The sequence below is a fragment of the Mauremys mutica genome, chromosome 2 (assembly GCF_020497125.1).
Source record: "Mauremys mutica isolate MM-2020 ecotype Southern chromosome 2, ASM2049712v1, whole genome shotgun sequence".
Lineage (NCBI taxonomy): Eukaryota > Metazoa > Chordata > Testudines > Geoemydidae > Mauremys > Mauremys mutica.
In genome coordinates this window covers 217,683,542-217,706,638 of record NC_059073.1, presented here as the reverse complement: position 1 = coordinate 217,706,638, position 23,097 = coordinate 217,683,542, and the positions used below count along the sequence as shown (strand labels likewise).

The following is a 23,097-nucleotide window of genomic DNA, read 5'->3' as shown; positions in this document are numbered from 1 at the left end:
CGAAATGACAGTCTGGACCTATACATTGAATGCTTCCGCCGACGTGCACAGGCAGAAATTGTGGAAAAACAACATCGCTTGCCTCATAACCTAAGTCGTGCAGAACGCAATGCCATCCACAGCCTCAGAAACCATCCTGACATTATAATCAAAGAGGCTGATAAAGGAGGTGCTGTTGTCATCATGAACAGGTCTGACTACCAAAAGGAGGCCGCCAGACAACTCTCCAACACCAAATTCTACAGGCCACTTCCCTCAGATCCCACTAAGGAACTGAACCATCTACTCAAGACACTCCCTACACTAACACCGGAACAAGTCAACATACCCTTAGAGCCCCGACCAGGGCTATTCTATCTACTGCCCAAAATCCACAAACCTGGAAATCCTGGACGCCCCATCATCTCGGGCATTGGAACTCTCACTGAAGGACTGTCTGGATATGTGGACTCTCTACTCAGACCCTATGCCACCAGCACGCCCAGCTATCTCCGTGACACCACTGATTTCCTGAGGAAACTACAATGCATTGGTGAACTTCCAGAAAACACCATCCTGGCCACCATGGATGTAGAGGCTCTCTACACCAACATCCCACACGCTGATGGAATACAAGCTGTCAGGAACAGTATCCCTGATGATGTCACAGCACAACTGGTTGCTGAGCTCTGTGCCTTTATCCTCAGACACAACTATTTCAAATTTGATGACAATATATATCTCCAGATCAGTGGCACCACTATGGGCACCCGCATGGCCCCACAATATGCCAATATTTTTATGGCTGACCTGGAACAACGCTTCCTCAGCTCCCGTCCACTCACGCCCCTTCTCTACCTACGCTACATTGATGACATCTTCATCATCTGGACCCATGGGAAGGAGACTCTGGAAAAATTCCACCACGATTTCAACAGCTTCCACCCCACCATCAACCTCAGCCTGGACCAATCTACACGGGAGGTCCACTTCCTAGACACTACGGTGCAAATAATTGATGGTCACATTAACACCACCCTATACCGAAAACCTACCGACCGCTATGCCTACCTTCATGCCTCCAGCTTCCATCCCGGGCACACCACAAGATCCATTGTCTACAGCCAAGCACTGAGGTACAACCGCATCTGCTCTAACCCCACAGACAGAGACCAACACCTACAAAATCTCCACCAAGCATTCTCAAAACTACAGTACCCGCACGAGGAAATAAGGAGACAGATCAACAGAGCCAGACGTGTACCCAGAAGCCTCCTACTGCAAGACAAACCCAAGAAAGAAACCAACAGGACTCCACTGGCCATCACATACAGTCCCCAGCTCAAACCCCTCCAGCGCATCATCAGGGATCTACAACCCATCCTGGAGAATGATCCCACACTTTCACAGGCCTTGGGTGGCAGGCCAGTCCTCGCCCACAGACAACCTGCCAACCTGAAGCATATTCTCACCAGTAACTGCACACCGCACCATAGTAACTCTAGCTCAGGAACCAACCCACGCAACAAACCTCGATGCCAACTCTGCCCACATATCTACACCAGCAACACCATCACAGGACCTAACCAGATCAGCCACACCATCACTGGTTCATTCACCTGCACGTCCACCAATGTAATATATGCCATCATATGCCAGCAGTGCCCCTCTGCTATGTACATCGGCCAAACTGGACAGTCTCTAAGGAAAAGGATAAATGGACACAAATCAGATATTAGGAATGGCAATATACAAAAACCTGTAGGAGAACACTTCAACCTCCCTGGCCACACAATAGCAGATCTTAAGGTGGCCATCCTGCAGCAAAAAAACTTCAGGAACAGACTTCAAAGAGAAACTGCTGAGCTCCAGTTCATCTGCAAATTTGACACCATCAGCTCAGGATTAAACAAAGACTGTGAATGGCTTGCCAATTACAGAACCAGTTTCTCCTCCCTTGGTTTTCACACCTCAACTGCTAGAACAGGGCCCCATCCTCCCTGATTGATCTAACCTCGTTATCTCTAGCTTGCTTCTTGCTTGCATATAAACCTGCCCCTGGAAATTTCCACCACTTGCATCTGAAGAAGTGGGTATTCACCCACGAAAGCTCATGCTGCAAAACGTCTGTTAGTCTATAAGGTGCCACAGGATTCTTTGTTGCTTGTGTGGAGCAGTTCACACTAAAGTTGAGAAATATGATTCATATTGCTTTCTTCTCTTCCCCTGTCAATGGCAGCAGGAGCCCTCAGAGCAAGGTTTGAAACCGAAAATGCCTGGCCTGCAGCCATGTGGTGGTGGTGCTCTGCTGGGCCCTCAAATGCCTCTGTAATCAGATAAGAGCCAAGGTAGGAATTGTTCTTTTCCACATGGTACATCAGACCACAGCAGTTATGTGCTGAGCAAAGTATTTTAAAGAAATGTCCTATAGCCTAGTTGGTTCTTCGACCCAAGCCCTGAGTTAATTCTTTTTAACTGTACAGATATTTTGTGGCCAAACATAAGGGCTCAAATTCTCTGCTGCTTTCCACCTTGCATAATGGACCTGTGCAAAATGAGCATAATGCCACCAAACCAGAATAGTAGTGTATTGCACTCATGCTGCACAAGTGTCAATGGTCACACAAGGGGCAAGGCTGTCAGACTCAGATTTTTTTAAATGTTGTATTAATACCATATGGATGGCAGGTTATGGTGACTTCATCTCTATAAGAGATTGGCTGGCGGAGAGAGCAGTTAGTAATATATGGCCAGGAGCCCCTTTCCAGTTCCTAAAGGAATTAAAATACATCTCTGATACAGTACAGTCTTTGCTTTTACATGGCCTGAAATGACAATGTCTGTTGTGATGCTGTGCTAGTCACCTGCAAGTATTTTTCATGGAGTGACTTAACAGAAGCATACTCCTGGTTTGCTTGGAAATACTATTTTTGATTGGGCTTTCCATACGTTGCTGCTGCCACCACTGCCTCCTCCTGAAAGCCATTTCCACACTTTTCAAAATGTTTGAAGTACTAGGACTTTGTTTTGTGGGGTTTGTTTTGTTTAGGGGGAGCGGGAAAGCATGTAGTCTCTGAACATAATGGAAAACAGAAGCTTAGTGAGAAGCCAGATGCTAAAAACAATCCAGTTATAATCTTGCTGGGAAACAGAAGCATGTTATAATTTGTACTAAGACTATTATGGTCCACTTATAAGAGAATGAATAAGCCAGTGAAGACAATAGAATGCTCCCCATTCCGCCTCAGATACTCACATCTATAGGAGAGTTGTTTCTTTTTTTTCTTGCTTGAACTGCCTCATTTTCATGATCCTATTCTAGATTTCATTTTTGCACTTGCTGTGATATACTTTTTTAATTTTATATATATATATATATATATATATATATATATATATATCCTGAGAATGACTCTTAATGAGGCTTTACCTTTTCCAAAACCTCCCTCCAGCTAGTGCAGGCTTCTTCTGTACTACTTCCTTGGTGATGCTTTAGGGATCTCATTCCTCTCCCCGCCTCCCAGTTGCAGATGTTTTGGGGCATGTGCCGGAGGAGAGTTTGTTTCTCAGCATCTTCCAGGTTGGAACAAGCGATTAATCCTCCCTGTCACTTCAGTCTTCAGCACATTTAAGATGTACTCTCTTGTACTCTGTCTGCAGGCTCCGGCATCTTGGTTGGTCCATGGGGCCAAATTCAGCCTTGATGTATGCAGTGACTTTGTGAGAGTTACCTGGGAGAATTCCTTTGTGAGTGTTGCTTGGTGAATAAGGCACCGGACTTTGATTCAGGAGATAGGGGTTCTGGTCCTGGTCCTGGCTTGGTGTGACCTGGGCAGGTTTATTTCACTTCTCTGTGCTTCAGTTTCCTTATCTGCAAAATGGGAGCATGTTCTTTTTGTGATGTCATACAAATGGAGGCCTAACATTGCAGCTGATGTCTCAGAATTGACCAAGTGAACCTTTTTCTATCCCCGTGTGTCTCAGTTATGTCTACTTCCTTTACTGCCCTGCCAGTTTTTATTACCGTTAGCAGTGCATGGCCTATGCAGCTATGGAAGAGTGAGCTGAATCCTGTCCTGCCTTGTGTGTTAGCCAAATAGTCTGTTAAATACTTGCCGCAAAATTGTTACTACCGGTGAGGAAATGTGGACCAGAATGAACATAGCCTGACTTTCTGATCCCAGGTTCAGTTAGAAACACGGGTGCAAAAACCATCTCTCAACTTGTAAAATGAGCAAACATGATTTGGAAACTACTGAGAGAATAAATGTGAAACCCCTCTGTGTCACTCTTCTCACCATGGCCCCAATCTTGCAATATATTGTAGGTAAGTGGACTGCTGCTTCTGTATGGAGCCCCACTGAAATCTGTGGGACTCTTTTTTGGTGCAGCAGTCCTTCTGCATGCAACTAATGTTAGGACCAGAGCCAGTGTCACACTTCAATAATGTCAATGCAACTCCGAGCAAGGTGAGGAGAGAGATTTAAAATGTGAAAAATTCAGATAGCTAGTATACGCCTCCTCAGCAGATGTATTATGTAATATAGATAGAGAACACAAAGCGTGTGCATATTTACATGGGTGTGTGTGTATGTAGGCGACTACGTGTGTGTTTGTGTGAATAAACATATCAGTCTAAAATAAATATGTATAATATAAGTATTTATATTTTAGCTGTTTTAGCCAGTGTACTCCCTTACCATGCACTTGTTTGAGGGCCATTTGGAGAAGGTGATCAAAGTGGAATTTTTCATTTGAAGTCTCTTGGGAGAAAATACTATTCCCCCATCAAAATACTTTCCTCTTTGGAATCTAGTTTGTGGTTGAAAGCCCAGCCCTGTTGAAGTCAATGGGAGTTTTGCTGTTAACTTCTATGAAACTAGGTTTTCATCCTAGATGTCTGGAGCCCCGGTTTCAGTACACCAAGTACCTTTGTTACCCTGTCTGAAACCTGACATTTGTCAACAAGACAAGGAAGCTTCTAGAGAGAGATGGTGGGTAAGGTAATATATTTTATTGGACCAACTTCTGTTGGTGAGAGAGACAAGCTTTGGTGCTTACACAGAGCTCTTCTTGGTCCAATAAAATATATTACCTCACCTACCTTGTCTCTCTAATATCCAGGGACCAACACAGCTTCAACAAAACTGCATACAATGAAGCTTCTAGTAGTTTGAAATGTTTTTTTTGTGTGCTCCCTTTTTAAATGGAGAATTGCTTTTCATTTTAAAACACTGCAGGAAGAACAGTTTCTTCTGGAGTGTGCTTCTAGGTCTATAAATAATAAATGTTGTAATTGGGAGTGACGCAGGTTCTCCTGCAATATCTATGTACAAGGCAAAGATTCCGTAAACAACACTGTTTCCTTGCTGCTTGCCCTCCCTTGGCCTAAAAGAAGGCTATTCAAACCTCTCTGCCAGTCTGTTTATGTGGTAGCACTTTTGGGGGATTCCAAAACGTTCATTGTTTTCTTTACGTGGTGCTGTGTTTAAAGGTTGAAACTTTACAATGTGAATTAAATATTTATTGATCTCTTAATGAGGTTTGACTAGCATTCTCCTGGCTCAGGGCCCGTGTGCAGCGGGCAGCTTATTTGACTGCAGTCTGGGGCTGCAACAGTTTGTTTTGTACCACACTAGTAACAGACAAATACTGTAGTTACTATTACAGGGGCTTTATAATCAAATGTTATGTTTAATTAAGTTACCAAGGCTCCGATCCTGGGGGGACCCCCTGTGTCCATGCGGAGCCCCATTCGCTTCAGTGGGACTCTACCAATATGTTTACATAGCTGCTGGGAGGTGTGATTCCTAGTGCAGACAGACTTGCGCTAGCTCAGCTCAAGCTAGTGCACTAAAAAGAGCAGAGTGGACACTGCAGCACAAGGAATGGCTTGGGGTAGCTGCCCCAGCCCAAGCTAGGGTTGCCAGTTCTGGTTGAGTGTTCCATGGAGGTTTCACTCCATGACATAACCTTTCATTAGAGATTGATCTTTAATTCCTGGAGACTCCAGGTCAATCCTGGAGGGTTAGCAACCCTAGTCCAAGCCCACCCAGCCCTCTTGGTCCAAGCTCTGGTGGCTAGCCCGAGCTCCTGCCAGTGCTGCAGTATCCACACTGCTGTTTTTAGCTCACTAGCTTGAGCTGAGCTAGCATGTTTACCCCTGCCGGGAATCATACCTCCCCGCTGCAGTGCAGATGTACCCTACAACACAAGGATCTGTCTACACGCAGCTCATGGCAGGGTGAGGGTCACACTGTCATACTGTTTCTGGCTCCAATCCAGTGAAGTCCTTTAGTTTTGTGCTCCATTTTAAGCATATGAGTTGACTTCAATGGGACTGTGTGCTTAAAATTAAGCTGAAGTGCTTTACTGGATCAGGGTTCTCATTGTAAACCTTTAACCTTGGGGTTACATCTTAAAGGGACATTGAGTTTGACAAATGCCAAAATTCCATTAAATTATGGGTTATTTTCCCCTGTGTTGGGAGGACATTGAAAATCTAGATACTATAATAAGATTTACGTATTTTTGGAGGCACAACAATCTTGATATTTCTCCTATGAGTGAGTGTTTTTGCTGCGCGTGCACCTTATAGTACATGCATTACTTTACAATGTGCCATGTGAACCAACCTCCTCTTGACATGATAAGCCACACTTCTTTAAATCCCTAGAAACACCTCCGTTGTTATAAAGGGATGTTCTTATTGGTAAATAAAGACCAGTTTGTTTTTCCAAACAAAGTCAATTATCTAAGATTGAAGGGCCTAGTGGTGCAGTCCTTGGAAACCAAAGTTCCCACTGAAATAATTAAGGGGCTGATCTGAAAACCTCTAAAGTCAGTGAAAAGACTCCCATTGACTTCAGTGGGGTTTAGATTGGGCCTTGAAAGTATTGCGTGTGCAAGGACTGTACAATTGTGGGTCATGTTGACTCCCGTAGCGGCAGGCCTGAGATAGATATAGCTATTTCCATGTGTAGTTAAAACTTTGAAGCTCAGTATGAGCAGACTAAAAGCTTCTATCCTGACCCACAACTCACTGCCCTACTTCCTCTGGCCCCTGCATTGCCAACGTACAGTGAGGTGAGTTAAAGACAGAAGGATGACTCTGGGCAGTCTCTCTCTGTTGTGTTTGCAAGATCCTTTTTGCTTGTTCTGTATGAGAGTGCTAAGGCAGAAAAGCAGTGCTCTAGAGCAGCGCATCAGAAACCATATGTTTTAATCCTGTGCTTCTCTAATGCAAATAACATTACTTTTGGGTCATCTTTTCATCAGACTTACTTTGAAGGTCTTGCTTTGTCAGTTTTACAGAATACTTTGGTTGGTTGGTGTGGTGGTTTTTTTCCCCCTTGCATATTTGGTTTTTATTTGTCTTTTAATATTACAAAAATTCACACTCAACCCCCCTAAATTAGAAACAAACTCAGGTCTTAATCCTGCAAATACTTTCACATGTAACTTTACAAATGCGAGTAGTCTCTTTAAGTTCGATTGGACTGTGTAGTAGTATTATGCACATACAAAAGGGTTTACAGGATCAAGATCCAAATCAGTACATGTGGTGCTCCTGGAGACAATTATGCTAGAATTGGCCAAATAGCTAATAGGTCCAACTGGTATAAATCCAAAGTGTGAAATTACAGTATGACCCAGTGTATATGTAGCATAAATCCATGTAGCCTTCTCCCTTATGATTTATAGTATGAGTCAAAAAAGAGATGCCAGCTTGACTGCTCTGGGCTGCTCTTCCTACACTTTTCAAAAAGGGCTCCAGGTAGCATACCGCTACCATTCATAGCTGAGAGTTTTTCAAACCAAATGCCCCTTACACAAAATGTGAATAATTAAGGTATGTGGATGGGGCTTTGTACTTTCTCCTTCGAGCAGCTAGGATAATTGTTGCCAGGAGCAAGAGAAACCCTGCATCTTGTCTGAGGGCAACCATTTTTATTGTGTTTGTGTGTGTGTGTGAGATTTACTATTGGGGCTTTACTATTGGGAGTAATCTCAGTCATTCCATTGGTTGCTGTGAGACTACTCCAAGTCATAAGCATTTTGTTCAGTGGTGTTTGCAGAATTGGGCTCTTGGGCCTGGATCTGAATTCAGGATCGGGGACTTGACAAATCAAAACTGAGCACAAATCTTCTAAACTAGTCTGCTGAACTCAGCAAGTGGGGGATTGAGTTCTGCAGGCAGATGCTAGGAAAATCACTCTGAGCTTGCACCCACCCAGTGGACTGAGAAGCAATTGCTCCGATCTAACTTGGACCCAGTTCAGTGTTTTCATATTAAATACAGTTAAATTTTGTGACTTTTGTATCCACAAAAACTGTTTTCACAGTAAGAAATAGTTTGTTTAAAAACACGATCCCCTATATTGTGAAGGTGTATGCTTGTAGCATGTTCTATACTGAGCCATTCACTGACCGTCATAGCTAGCAAAGCTTTTACAAGTTGCTGAAGGAATTGCCAAAAGGCATTTACAGTAGCTTTCTCCTTTTCTGGTGATTAGCATTCTTTCTGCCCTCCCTCCTCACCCCCCCAATCGCTTTTGTTTCTTTGTGTGGAGCCTTTATTTATTTATTTATTTATGAACCTAAAAGCAAGCTCTGGTTTAAAAAAACAACCAGTAAAACAGCTTTCTGTCTGTCTCCTAGACATGCTCAGCTGTGTAAAACAGCACCATTGTATTTGTTTCACCGTGGCTGCCCTTTGGGGAATTTGCAGGAATACTGCAGCAAATCATCCTGCATGCAAGGCTGACCTCTGGGAGGCTAACAAATTGAGGTGAGCCAGCTGGAGCGATAGGACACTGCTGATAGACAGAGCATGCTCAGAGTCAGAGCTGGGGGAGAAAGGTAGCTCAGTCTGCGGATGGTGCACTGGTTACTGCTCTGGTAGATATTTTTTTTGGGGGGGGGGAGATTGGAGGGAGGGTTTCCCTGCAAGAAATAGATTTAAGATTTTTCTTTTTCTTGTGAAAGAGAGGCAGTGGGTATCGTTTCCTTTTATATAGCAGATCAGGTGTGCATGCATGTGCTGAAATCCTAATCTGTTAGGGATAGTTTTTTTCCAAGGATTAAGGAGGTTGCAGATGCTCTGAATTAATGTACTGCTTTGGTGAGTGTTAATTGTAATCATTCTCTGTTAGCTGTCGAGCTCACATTCGGCTCTGACTTCAATTTTGGAGGTTGCTCTGTTTGCCCACCTTTTTATAGTGCACTTCTTGGGGTTTTTAATGTGTGTATCAGACCACTGTTCCAATTAATTTGTCTGAATGTTTCCTCCGTGATTGTGTGGGTGATCAGTATTTAATGTATAATCCCAGCCTTCATGCATTTTTTTTGTTTGAGTATTTTGGAACAAATGATTTGTGGGGAGGAAATCCTGTTTCGGATATAGACTGAATTCTAGGGCTTCTTAAAAAAAATTCTCCACTGGACAGTTTTACTGTCTCTACAGAACATGTCACTGTATAGCCTGTCAACCTAGGAGGCTTTTTAATGTTCTTATTGGCTGTGCTGGGCTGCTAACATTTTAGGCTCCTGCTTAGAATTTCTAGCACATAGAAACGGTTCCAGACACCATGCTAAATGGGAAACCTGAATTGCTCATACTAATGGTTATAAAGACAGTTTTGCACTATCCCTTTAAATTTCTATCCAGACAGTACCCAAGCTGTTTCTTTTATGAGGAGGAGGAAGAATATAGAAACAAATGGCTACTAAAACCCAGAGTCATTGAGATTCATATTGCTTGAGTGCATTTTGGGATCAACACTTTCTGGATATTCATATTAGTTTTGCGGGATTGGCAAATTCTTTTTTTTCCCCCTTGGAGTTATTTTTTAACTTGTCAATCAGATCTCTTATTAGTGGTTTTCCTGATATGCATTTTTATTGTTAATGAAGACTTGTTGCTTACCAAAAAAAAAGGGAAAGATCCTGCAGCTTTTTTCTTATTGATTAGCATCATTGGCTCCAATATAGTCTGATTCATGTGAGAGGAGCCATTGATTTCAGTGTGATTACTCTTGTGAGTAAAGGTTAACAGGTGTGAACTCTTGTTTATTAACAGTTTCCTTCACCTCTCCTCCATCAACTAGAGTGTTTTGGGTTGGTGAGTCTTCAAGTGCCTCGGCTCCCAGTGCTTCGGCTCCCAGGCACGTACCCAGAGAGGCATTGTCAACTCTTCTGACAGTAGTTTTATTTAAAGCTCCAGCTGCTGAAGTCATGTGGTTACATGACAATCTCAGATTTTTGTTATTAGTGAAAGTTTCCAGCCTTCATGGTTGTGGAGAAAAGCTTTAAAATGGGACCCCTAAAAGCTTGTAAACCAGAACACAAATAAAAAGACTCAATTTATTATTTATTAAAAATTTCTTAATATTTAACTCCATCTCCTGATATATTTTTTTTTCAGACCCTGACTCTTTCAATATTTGGGGTTGGCAATACTGTATTTTTGAGCCTTTTAGAGGTCAGACATTTTGATAGATGAGAACAGTATGAATAAAGGTTATTTCAATGGAATACAGTAGCTTGAAAGTTGCTATCCAGCTCTGAATGACTATGAAAGAAATTGATTACATGAGGGAAATTTTTTTCCAAAGGCACAACTGTAGTTAGATGCATGGGCCAATGGGCATTAGGCACCTAACTGCTATATGTGCCTTTGAAAAAAATCTTTCCCCCTTGTAGCGTACTTTATTTTCCTTTTCATAGCGAAGCTATATTTGAAATGGAGAGCATTTAACAAAAGGAAATGTTATATGGAGAACCTATCTTCTTGTTTGCCGACCTATAGAGCAAGGTTTTTGATTTAGATGAAGCCTTAGAATAAAAATAAACTTGTTTTGTTGATGACTGTCAGTTGATACTGAGGTTTCAAAAAAAAATTTAAACATTTTTGATATTATACTTTTCTGTTATAGCCCTATTTTTAAAATCCCATTTGAGAATTGAAACTTCAGGTGTTCTGTTTTATGTATTTCTCTTCTAAGGCAGACTTGATTAATGGTATTTGCTACTTCAACTACATGGCTTAGTCTTTTCATGATTTTGTAGTTATTCTACAAAGCTGCTTTTTTCTTTTTAAAAAATCAGCACATCTGTAGTTTCCTGCTTTTTAGTAAGAAATTTACTTACAAAATATATCAATTACTTAATATACAGCACTTCAATTGGATGACTCAATGGTTTATGAACATTACTTATTTAAATCACATTATGATCAATTATGTACGGTTCATAGGATGATGAAACTGAGGCGCAGAGAGTTTGTGACTTGTGCATAGTCACACAGGAAGTCAGTGTCAGGGCTAGGAATAAAACAAATAACTCTTGACTCTGTCCTGTTTTCTCACCAGCCCTTCCAGATATTTCCCTTGTGACCATAAAAGAAGCAGGAATTTACAGCTTTGTCTGTGTGTGTAGAATCTCTTCTACTGGAGAAGGGAGAGGGACAAGAAGGCTTGTGAAGTCTACTAGGGACTTTGCTATGCAGATTGAATGTACCTGGGAAGTACTTAGGCTATGTCTACACTACGCACCTTTTAACAACACAGCTGTGCTGCTATAGCCATGCTGTTAAAAGGCACACAGGTAGTTGCTGTTTGTCGGCGAGCTCTCCCGCCGACAAAAAACATCCACCTCCAATGAGCGGTGGTAGCTTTGTCTGCAGGAGAGCACACCTGCTGACATAGCGTTGTTCACAACGGCATTTTCGTCAGCAAAACGTCTGTTGTTCGGGCAGTGGGGAGGGGTGGGGGTTGTTGCGGGTTTTTTGGTTTTTTACACCCCAGAACGACAAAAGTTTTGCTGACGAAAGTCCAGTGTGGACAAAGCTTGAGATACCACAGTGATGAGACCTATCAAAGATCCTTGGATGCAAACAGTAAGTTGCCATTACTCGTATCCGGGAGAAAATCACTCTTAGAAACTTCATTCCCTCTTGATAAAGATCATTTTCCCTTAATCAGTTTCTCAGAAAGATTATCTTGTTTTTCTGTAGATCCTGTAAGAGTGGTTTGGTAGGGGGTGGGGGTTCTGCATTTTTTTATGTTAATTCTAAGATTTGTTTTCTTCCTCTAATTTCCTTCCTAGATTATAATAAAAATACACAGTCAGTTACATTAGTAATTTTGAACTAATGTGGCTGAGAACCTGTGAGAGGGCAATTTAATTTTCTGTTAAGCTTTAGGTGTTGAGGACAATGATAACACTTCTGTAGTGTTTCACTAAGTATCACTATTCTCACTATTAACAGTTGCATAACTGGGGCTCCTGACTCCCAGTCCTGTGCCTTGTCACTGGACCATATTGCACTCCTGCCATACATTTCTAGCAGGCCAGAGGGAAAAAGTCTGGTGGTAGGGATGGAGTGGTATCCATACAGGCCCTGGTCTTACAGACTCTTGTGCTTTTGCTTCATTCCATGCGTGTGAGCAGCCCCACTGAAAGCAAACAGTTCTTGGGACCCTCTTCTGGCTTTGAAGTCTCAGTGCTGCCTTTTCCTTCTGTTGAACTTAAAGAGCTGGACAAAGAGCTCCCCCTCCATATGAAAACTAGTGGTTACTGACCATTTTACATACCATAAAACATTATCTTAAAATTCGCAGTGTCCAAATTAAGACCCATCTGCAAACAGGTTTGCACATGACTGACTTCACTGATGAGAGTAGGCCTGAGGCCTTGATCCTGCAAAAGGGACCCACTCAAGTGACACTTTATTTCATCTCATTTATCTCATTCACAGTAATAGAACTGTGTGCAGGTGGGTCCCTTTACAGAAGTATGTCTAAGGGTCCTGATCCTGCCAGCCCTCTGTGTGTGGAGTTCCTACTCAGTGTCTGCATTGGGAATGTTCATGTGGAGGGCTTGTAACAAAATCTGATCCTGAGTCTGATTCCCAATTCCCTCCTACTCCACCAAATAAACCCTCAAAGAAAAGGGAGAGTCGTGTACTGCAGAAACAATCCAACATCAGGGTTTACAAAACTGAATAGCAGTGTAGATGTTTGTTTCCCAAACTTTCAAGTGAATTTTTTTTTTAAATCACCATCATCCACTGCAAACCTAGAATCTATTGTCACTACACACTACCCATCCCTCTGGGACTACACACTACCCATCCTTCTGGGGCATGGGTGGGAGTTGATCACAATTTAAAAATATCAACTTTTAAATAACCCCAGATCATCTTCTTTGGCCTGACTATACAGGATCCCTCATTTCTTTCCTACCATCCCGATCTCCATCAGACATTTTTTTTCTTTCCTCTATCCCACCTGTACATGAGGTCCTGAGAAAAATCTTCAGTCTTCTTCTTTTGCCTCCGTCTGTGCCACACTCCTCAGCCAAGCCTCCTGTCTCTTCCCTTGACTTTCCCAATATTGATCCAGTCTGAGGATGGTTGGAGGGCAAGACTGCTACCTCCTCCACTTGGCACTACAGTCTCCTGGCCACTTGGGACACTGTCTGTTCCTACTCATTTCCTCTTCACCTTGCTCTGCGGTGAGTTGTCAGGAGGAGAAGTCAGGAGTTTGGGGAAAGGTGTCTCAGATGCCATGGTCAGAGCCTGACTAGCTATTGGCAGTGCCTCTTGCTACAGTTCCATCCCTGCTGGTAGGCAAGGTGAAGAACTTTATTCTCTCCTGGTGGCCTGCTAGGGTCATGGAAAGGGAGGCTGGGAAAAAAAGGTCCAGATTGCAATGGGAGTTAAGCACCTAAATACCTTAGAGGATCTGGGCTAAAGAGGAAGACATGTTTCTCTGCATTGTTTGCAGTCCAAACATTGGAGCATTCTGCTAATGTCAGAGAACCAGAGTGACTGACTTGTAAACTATGGTGATACTGTTGAATCTACTTTTTTTTTAATTGTCCAAGCTGCGTGATAATGCAAGAAATAATAATAAGAAAAACATGGCAGAAAAAACCTGCTCTTTAAAATTCTTTCAATTGTAATAATCTGTGGATGTTATTAATAAGATCTTTTTTAAAATATATTAATTTTGACAAGCGTGTTCCCCTTTAATAATTAGTTTCAGTTACCTCTCTTATTGAAGCAGACATCAAAGTGTTCCTGAACAAGGCAGCACCTACTGTAAGCAGGCAGGCTTCACTCATGAATATATGGTGTTCTGAAATAAGCACCAATTAACAGAGAAAAACTTAGTTACTGTATCAAATCTTACATAATGCTAATGAAAATCCTGCAAGATACTCTAATTGCAGTATAGACATACCCAAGCATCTGCTTCTGGCCTGTGTCATGTAACCCAGGCTGGTGGGGCTTGGGCTATGGGTTGGGGTGCAGATGTTCCCGCTCAGGCTGGAACCTGGGCTCCGGGACCCTGCGATGGGGAGGGTCCCAGAGCCTAGATTCCAGCTTGAGCCCGAATGCCCACACCATAATTAAACAGCCCCGGAGCCTGAGCCCTGCATTCCCAAGTCATCTGGCACTGGCCAGACATAGTTGTTTAATTGCAGACAGAGCCTCTGAGTCTATGAAACGTGATTTTTCCGAGCATACGTGAGCTGCTGAAGGGTTTACCTGCTTATCAGTTATAAATATTAACTAAAAAGTAATAGTTGAACTGAGGTTTGAGGATAGGGAGCCATGAACACTAGTTAGCCCAATTGCTAGAGGATGGAAAGGGGAAGCTGCTGGCAGCCCACCTTCCCTTAGGTTCCTCCTCATTGGCTATTTGAATTAAAATTAAAGCAACCAAAGACAAACGGCTGCTTCCTCAAGACTGTGCTCTTCTTCTTCCAGTCTCTGTCCACCCCTCTTTCCTACTGGAAACTAGAGAGGCCCCTCCAACTTCCTAATCCTCCTGGTGCTGAGTGTGCTGTGTGTCTCGGCTCCATGCCTCAGAGCTTTTTTTCAGCAAATCTGTCTTCTCCCACTTCCTTTGCACCCAGACCCTCCCCATCTCAGCCATCACACTGCCAGGTGTCAGCTGCCACCAGCCATCATCAAGCTTCCTGCCAGGGCAGTCTGGTGGTTGTGATTCTCTCTCTTTCACTCCTCTCCACTAACCTGTCTGTGTCAGGAATCCTCAAGGGAACCTCCTTTGGGGCACCATAGCCCTTTGAGCTTGGCAGCAAGAAGGCTCCATGTGCTTTTTACAAGTGTTCCTTCTGGCGAGGCTCCAATCTGTGTGCTGTCGTTCCTTCCAGTGCTGCCGAATGAGAGTTCTTGAACATTTCAATTGGTCAATCCTCGCAGCATCCTTGGTGACTGAGACGCACATTTCTGTAGAGCAGGGATTCTCAAACAGCAGGTCACAACCCCTCAGGGGGTCATGAGGTGGTTACATAGGGCTTGTGAGCGCGGCCATGCGTGGGGGCTGTCAGCCCTGAGACCCTGTTAAATTAAAATTACCCCCTCCCCATTTGTAATTTATAAGGGGAGGGATCACACGTAGAGGCTTGGTGTGAAAGGAGTCGCCAATACAAAAAGTTTAAGAACCATTGCTCTAGATTGAGGGCATGGCACTGAAAAATGGCATGGTGGGTGGGTGGATGGGCTTGTAGGGGAAGCAGTTCTGAACCACTATGCTCCCATTTTCCCCTCAAGGTTGAAGAGCTGTTTGAAGAACTGAGGGGATGAGTGGCATTGAACAATCTGTCTGGCCTGCCTATATAGCGCTTTTCACTTGCAAAGTGCTTGCAGATATTAAACTTTCCTTCCAACACACCTGTGATGGAGAGATGCAGAATAACTCTCATGCCGCAGGAAGGGATGTGGAGGCGGAGAGGTTAAGTAACTAAAGTTATTTCCATGGTGAAGGCTCTCTCTCTTACTTGGAAGCTTTTAACAGTTTCAAAATTATATACTTCCCCATGGCAGCTATCCACATCAGAAAACCCCTATGGCAACTGAGAGAAGCTGAGAAGCCAGTGGATTTGGAGACTGGCTATCTGGTTCTCTTTCCCTTGGATGTGGTTCATCCTGACTGAGTAGAGGCACATAAGTGAAACAGCATGGGGCAGCTTGCACTACCACTGTTTGAGTTGTACCTTTTTGTTAATGAGCAAAAGACTTCAGCCCTTAGGGCTGTCCATCCAGCATCTCCCCTAGCGCTGCGTTCACTGTACGTGTAAGAGAAAAGAAAATGAAAGGTACTCATTTTCTGCAGGACTGTAAACATTCCAGAAAAATCCTAAAATTGCAGCTCCACAATTCAGTTGTGCCAGTGACTTTTCTCTTTCCTCCCTAAATCCTGCGCCTGCCCAGTTTTTCTTTGTTCACCTCCAGCAAAAGCAGCCTTCAGCCAAACAGTATGAACCAGGATTTATGCATCTCTAGCAACTGGGAACAAGTATGATGATGGATTCCTTCAGCAATCCTGGCTTTTAACATCCATCCCTGAAACTTGGATGGTTAAAGAAAACACACTGACCTCGGCTAAGTGCAAAGAAGTGAAAGATCTGCTGTAGGGAGGGGAGGAAGGAAATCAGTTTACAGAGGATGTTAAAAAGCGGAGTTATTTACTACAGTAGTTGTACAGGCACTAATGCAACAATGTGTAAAATGACAGATGTTAACATGTGTATTTGTGAGAGAGATCCATTAGGACCACTTTTCAGAAATAAAGTTAGAAACCAATCGAAACTAGTTCTTATGCTGTCCCTTGAGGGCTGGTAGGATAAAGAAATATTAGAATAGACTTTTTCTCTAAGGAGGACTGCATGGCTCTCAGAGTTTTTTGGTGAGACACACAACCTTCCACCTCGGGGTTTCCAGTTCAGATCTAGATGAGTTTAGGAGTGTTTGAAGATGGATACCTCAGGTGACTCTTTGACATTTTTTTCATGTTAGAGTAAAATAAGTTAAAGACCTGGTTTATTTGTCAGAGGTGCTGAGTGCTAGCAGCTCCTGTTGACTTCAGGAGAAGTTTTGTACACTTAGTGGTTCTGAAAAACAGATGTTAAGTTTTGTGCTGCCCTCGGATTGACCCTTATTTTAAGCATTTTAAATTCTTCGAGCTAAAGGCTTTCTTCCAGATCTGCTATTTATGTACTGAGCAGTATGCTTTGAAGGAGGTCACTTGGACTCTATCTTCTTCTTTGTTTGATTGATATTGCTACTTAAAACAATTTCCATCATGTACTGGACTTACAGCTAAAAAGACAGGCTGTTTACGCGGTGTAATACTATTGCTAGATTATTTACAAGAATAGCGAAGTAGAAAAAAGAAAAGTGAAACATGCTTTGGAAACAATAGATCCAGCACTGAAGTAGAAATGTTGATCAACAAAATAAATTTAGATCGACCTGCAAGTGTAAGATCTTAGCCCTTGGATTATTCCCTCCCCCTAAAACTCAGTGGCCTCTTCTACATTTACAGGTCAGCACCAGTGCAGCTACACCAATTGATGGCTATTAATGGTGGAGCCTGGGCTGTTCTGGACATAAACAAGGCCTTGGTCAAAGTTTCAACGGTGCCACCACTGGTGACTCATGAAATCAAACGTATCTTTCTTTGCCTTTTGCTGTCTGGCACTTACTGAGCTAGATACTCATTCAGTCTACTTGCCGGAGGAGACGGACTTCGTTTCTGTTCCCAACAAAGGCTGATACCAAACTGAAACTGCAGTTTGGATCCCCAAAGATCACCTCTACAATCGGCCTCCTTAACAATGAGCTTAGACTATCTATAACTTCCAAATTCCTCTGTGTGTGTGTGTGTGTGTGTATCCACGTGCCTGTGTGTACACGTGTGTGTAAAAATATATATACAAAGTCTGCCTATTACATTATTCTGAGTATGCTGTCAACCTGCCATGCAATGCTTTACACAGTTCAACAGTATAAAAATAACAAAGCCAATGTACGTCTGACTTAGAATGCAAAGGGATCAATACTAATTAATTGGACTTACCTAAGCATTTGTGAGTTTAAACTTACAGCAAAAATCAGTTTAAACTACTCCCTACAAATAAAATTAGAAATGGTTTGGTCAGACATAGACCAATCAGAAATTGTCCTTCCAATAATTCCCCCTGAGTCTTGGTTACAATTTATTTGCAATCTGATTAACAATGAATTTGACACATACTGAAAATTGGAGCTCAGGAATGCTGCAGATGAATTGGTGCATAAATTGAAGTCCAGAAGAATATAATGTATTTGATGCGCAAACATAAACCAATAACATAAACCAATAATAAATGAAAGGAGGCTGGTGCCCTCTCAAATGGAAATTGCCAAGACCTCTGCCATTGGAAAAAGGGAACACTGAGTCCCTGCACCAGAACATAGAGATGAATCTAGGGTGAGATTTTCAAAAGTGTGCAGATTTCAATGGGAACAGAGCGAGCCTAATGCTGAATGCCTTTGAAAACGTCACACTTGGGGGGAAGGGAATGCCTGGAATGTGTTTCTTTTAGACATATCAAAGGTTAGCTGTATTGGTGTGTGTCAGCTGCACCCTTGCTGGACAAGGGTGTGTTCATGTTAGTACAGCTGTGACCCCTCCAACAAAGAGCCAAACTCTCTCCTATGCAGATATTTAGGAGTAGGCAACTCAGACCCATCAATCCTGGGCTTCAGCCAAGAAACACAGTGTAATTTGGAAGTGTGGAGCCCCATCCCTCCTCCTGGGCTGGCTGTGCTCTGGGTCCAGTGTTACGCTGTCATGAGGTAAAGCAGCCTCAAGGATGCACTAAATTACTCCGGCTGTCAATAGCCCCAAACCCCGGCACACTTCCTATGAAGGGGACTGGAGTAGGAGCCACTCCTCTGTGTTGCTGGAGGATCCCCTGGCAATTGACTTATGGTTGGGTACATTACTGTTTGACTGCTCTGTGTTGGTGGCCTGGCACAATGTGGGCACAGCATAGCTGAAGATCCAGGCCATTGTTTCCATTCACTCTGTTTCCTGTTTATTTGTTTGGATGAAGTTGGCCTGCGCTGTTGTTTACTAATGGATCCAAGAGCTGTGTGACTCTCCAGAGGTTCTTTGCATCTACACATCCACCCTGCTAACCCCTCTCTTCCAATAGCAGCATGATTCTTGCATCAGCGTCTGTTGTTGCGCCTTCCTTCCCACCCCGTTCATGCCGTGAAGTAGCAATAATTTGGAGGGGTAACAGATAATGATGTGTGAGGCAACATTAAAGTCAGGCCAGATAGCCACATGGGACCATACTTTGGAGAGAGGGGCCAGCTTCATCACCCCAGACCTGTGAGAGCTCAAGCGATGAGAAGCACTGCTGGAGTTGCTTCTCGTGAGGTTGTGGAGTCTGCTGTGAAATCAGCCCCCCTCCACCTAAAAAACCTTTCAAAAAGGGCTCAAGTGACTTGCCCAAGACCACAGAGGAAGGCCGTGGCAAAGCAGAGAACTGAACCCAAGTCTCTCACGCTCTAAACATTGGGCCATTTGTCCTTTCTACTGAGCTATCCTATTGTAAATAGTTTGAGAAAGTTAGGTTTGAAGCATATTCCTAGTGAAAATAATTGCGTAGATTGCCTAATACACATGCACAAAATTAATCTTGACATTTATTTTACTTAAATGGTAGGAACTAAAAGTAGAGGGGAAGCTGCTTCCAATATTTTTTTCACCCCTTTGAGTTCAGTTTTGGACAGTTTCTTACCTTCATCTCTCTCCCATTTCCTGGGAAGGGAAGGGAAATACTGAGAAATCAAACCCTTTTTTTTGTTTTGTTTTTTGGAATACTTAAAATATGATTTATAGTGGGGATGTAAAAATGAGATTCCAATGGCTTCTTTCTTGTTTTGTTTTCTGCAGGGCTTTGCTTTCACCATGTCAAAGAGGATTAATGATGTCGTCTCTTTCCATTGTGTTCCCCACCTGTCGTCTTGGTAGGATCTAGCTACAGAATGAACATAGCAGCGGTGTTTAATGCCCTGCTAGTGTCTGCCCTTGCAGCTGTGCTGTGGAAATACATCAAGCTGCGAGAGCACGTCTTTGTGGTTGAAGAAGAGTTGGTCCTCACTCGCCAGTCCCAGGAACTCTCTCAGGTCCAGATTGACTACCATGCGGCTCTTCAGGCCCTGGTGGAGGACGGTACCAGGATGGTGTGCACAGGAAGGATGCACACAGATCGCATCTGCCGCTTTGAGTCCCTCTGTTACTCCACTGAGGCAGAGGAATTTGTCTTCTTTCACAGCAACGCGTCAGTTATGCTTCCCAACCTTGGCTCCAGGAGATTCCAGCCTGCCTTGCTTGATCTCTCCTCGGTGGAGGACCACAACACCCAATATTTCAACTTTGTGGAACTGCCAGTTGCTGCATTGAAATTCATGCCAAAGCCGGTCTTTGTGCCTGATGTGGCGCTCATCGCCAACCGATTCAACCCGGACAACTTGATGCATGTCTTCCATGACGACCTCCTCCCGATCTTCTACACCATGCAGCAGTTCCCAGACTTGGATCTGGAGTCACGACTCTTCTTCATGGAGGGGTGGAATGAAGGCCTGCACTTCGATCTCTACAAGTTACTGAGTAACAAACAGCCACTTCTCAGAGAGCAGCTTAAAACCTTGGGCAGGCTCCTTTGTTTTACCAAATCTTACGTCGGGCTGTCCAAAATCACCACATGGTACCAATATGGATTTGTTCAGCCACAAGGACCAAAGGCGAACATCTTGGTTTCTGGCAATGAGATCAGGCATTTCTCCAAGTTCATGATGGAGAAGCTGAATGTCAGCTTGGAAGAAAGTGCCAGTGAGGAGTATATTGTAGTATTCAGTCGAACAATCAACAGACTAATCCTAAATGAGGCAGAACTAATCTTGGCGCTTGCCCAGGAGTTTCAGATGAAAACCATTACAGTCTCCATAGAGGACCATTCGTTTTCTCACATTGTACGTCTGATCAGCAATGCATCCATGCTGGTCAGCATGCACGGAGCCCAGTTAGTGATGTCTCTCTTCCTGCCAAGAGGGGCCACTGTCGTGGAGCTCTTTCCTTATGCGATCAACCCCGAACACTACACCCCATACAAAACACTGTCAGCGCTCCCTGGCATGGATCTCCAGTACATTGCCTGGCAGAACACTGATCAGGAAAACACTGTAACCTTTCCTGACAGGCCATGGGACCAGGGAGGAATTGCTCACTTAGACAAGGCAGAGCAAGAACGCATAATAAAGAGCAAGGAGGTTCCACGCCACCTCTGCTGTCGGAACCCGGAATGGCTTTTCCGTGTCTACCAGGATACAAGAGTTGACATCCCTTCCCTTATCCAGGTGATCAGGCAAACTGTGAAATTAAAGCCTGGACCCAAGAAGCAGAAGTGGACCAGTGGTCTGTACCCTGGCAAGGTTAGGGATGCTAAGTGTCAAGCCTCTGTCCAAGGTACTAGTGAAGCGAAGCTCTCGGTGTCTTGGCAGATCCCCTGGAACCTTAAGTATCTGAAAGTCAGGGAAGTAAAATATGAAGTGTGGATACAGGAGCAAGGTGAAAACACTTACATGCCTTATATTTTGTCACACCAGAATCACACCTTTTCAGAAAACATTAAGCCATTCACGATATATCTGGTGTGGATCCGCTGCATCTTCAACAAAAATCTCCTTGGACCTTTCGCAGATGTGCTCTTGTGTAGTACGTAACCCTCTCTCTCTCTCTCGTGTGTCGAGTCCTTCCGTGCACCCCACCCCATCAGTGGTTTTAAAAACCTGTTGTCCTGTAGTTTTCTTTAGAGGGCTGAAGAGGACCAGACCATGCCAATTCCGAAGTGCCCATTTTATTGCATTTAATATGTGAATTCTCTAGGTGGCATTTATTTCCATTTGGTGTAAGAGCTCTCTGTTCCTGAACGTAACCTCCAGAAATGAAATTACAAGCTGAATACCTGTAATTTGAAAAGCAGAATGGAAGTGAATCGTGTGTAATTTGCTAGTGATTTGAATCTTTGTCGTGCAGTGAGTATTTAAGTGCAGCATTAAACTACAATTATATGGCTAGATGGACAATTGTCATCGTCTTTCCCATTATAACTTATTTTTAAAAGCTGTATCTGTAACTCAAGTACAGGATTTGGTACAAGAGTATTCATTAAATTATTGTAAACCCCTTCAAGAGTTCTTTCCTCTTCGTATCTGTCAAAATGATAGTTTTGTAAGAATTATCCAAGATCAGGGTGAAATGTATGTGTGGGTTGCGCTTTCTCTCTCTTTCTCTCTTTTTTCCTTCTCTCCATATTTTGGCTGAAAGGAATAAGACTGCAGCATCAATTCTGTTTAAAAATCAGGTTTTACTCTACCCCAGTAGCAACACAAAAAACTGTTAAAAGGGAGAAGCAACAGACGGAAGATGAAAAGGGATGCAGTGGGTAAAACAGCTGAGTGTGGGTGGGTAGTGCAAGCAGTAATTATTATGTTTTAAGGTCTGTTTGCATTTTGTAAGCTGTAGACTAGTCTACGGTTCTGTAGGATGGGTGGGGAATGGTGGAGGGAGGGTGGTGGGTACAGTTTATTCCAACAACAATTTACATAAACCTTTTGTTTTCTGAAGTACAGTATAACCCTGTTCACAACAGCCACCAAGGGACTAATAATTCTATGGACACTTTAACAGGTGGTTGCTTAACTCTGATTAATAGGTGAGCTCTCTCTTATGGGATCAGAGATTTTTAGTGGCTGTTAGTAGACAAGACTACAGTTAACAGGTAATCACTAGCACGTGTCACTCTATTATACCGAAGAGAAATTGTGTGCTATGGGCCAAATTCTGATCTCGGTTACACCGAAGTCCAGAAGAACTCCACTGAAGTCAGTGGCAAGAGCATGAGAACCTCTTTGTAGAGGCGGGAGGGGGACAAGGGCAAAGTGGATTCCAATGTCCCTGCCCCCCCCCCTTCTGGTGCTGGTGGTCAGTGGCGTTATTAAAGATTTACACTGGATCAATGTGATCAGGATCTGGTGCTGTGGTTTTATCCTCTTAATTTGATGGATTTCTGGGACTCTGAAAAGGGTCAGATAAGGCTCTATCCTGCAATCATCTAAATGAGTATTTCCAGGATTGTGCCCTTAATTATGTTGCTTTTGAGAGAGAGGTCTGTCTGACTGGGCCGTATTTATGAAGTAACACCATGTAGGGTCAGAACTCTGGGTGCCTAAATTAGCCTGCTGCA

At 43.3% G+C, this 23,097-nt stretch overlaps 1 protein-coding gene across 7 annotated transcripts in view; it reads left to right on the top strand.

The window, feature by feature from the left end:
* Positions 1-22,249, top strand: part of POMGNT2 (protein O-linked mannose N-acetylglucosaminyltransferase 2 (beta 1,4-)) — a 64,541-nt gene extending 42,292 nt beyond the window's left edge. For 3 of the 7 annotated variants that reach the window (XM_045005534.1, XM_045005532.1, XM_045005531.1), the window contains one exon: positions 19,746-22,249. In XM_045005534.1, the coding sequence (XP_044861469.1) occupies positions 19,838-21,574 (1,737 nt within the window). In that variant the 5' untranslated portion in view covers positions 19,746-19,837 and the 3' untranslated portion in view covers positions 21,575-22,249. Of the gene's footprint in view, positions 1-2,221; positions 2,328-8,823; positions 8,842-8,862; positions 8,881-8,949; positions 9,104-19,745 lie in introns of those variants that run through there. The other 4 variants (XM_045005533.1, XM_045005538.1, XM_045005537.1 and 1 more) reach the window with 4 other exon arrangements.
* Positions 22,250-23,097: the final 848 nt, after the last annotated feature.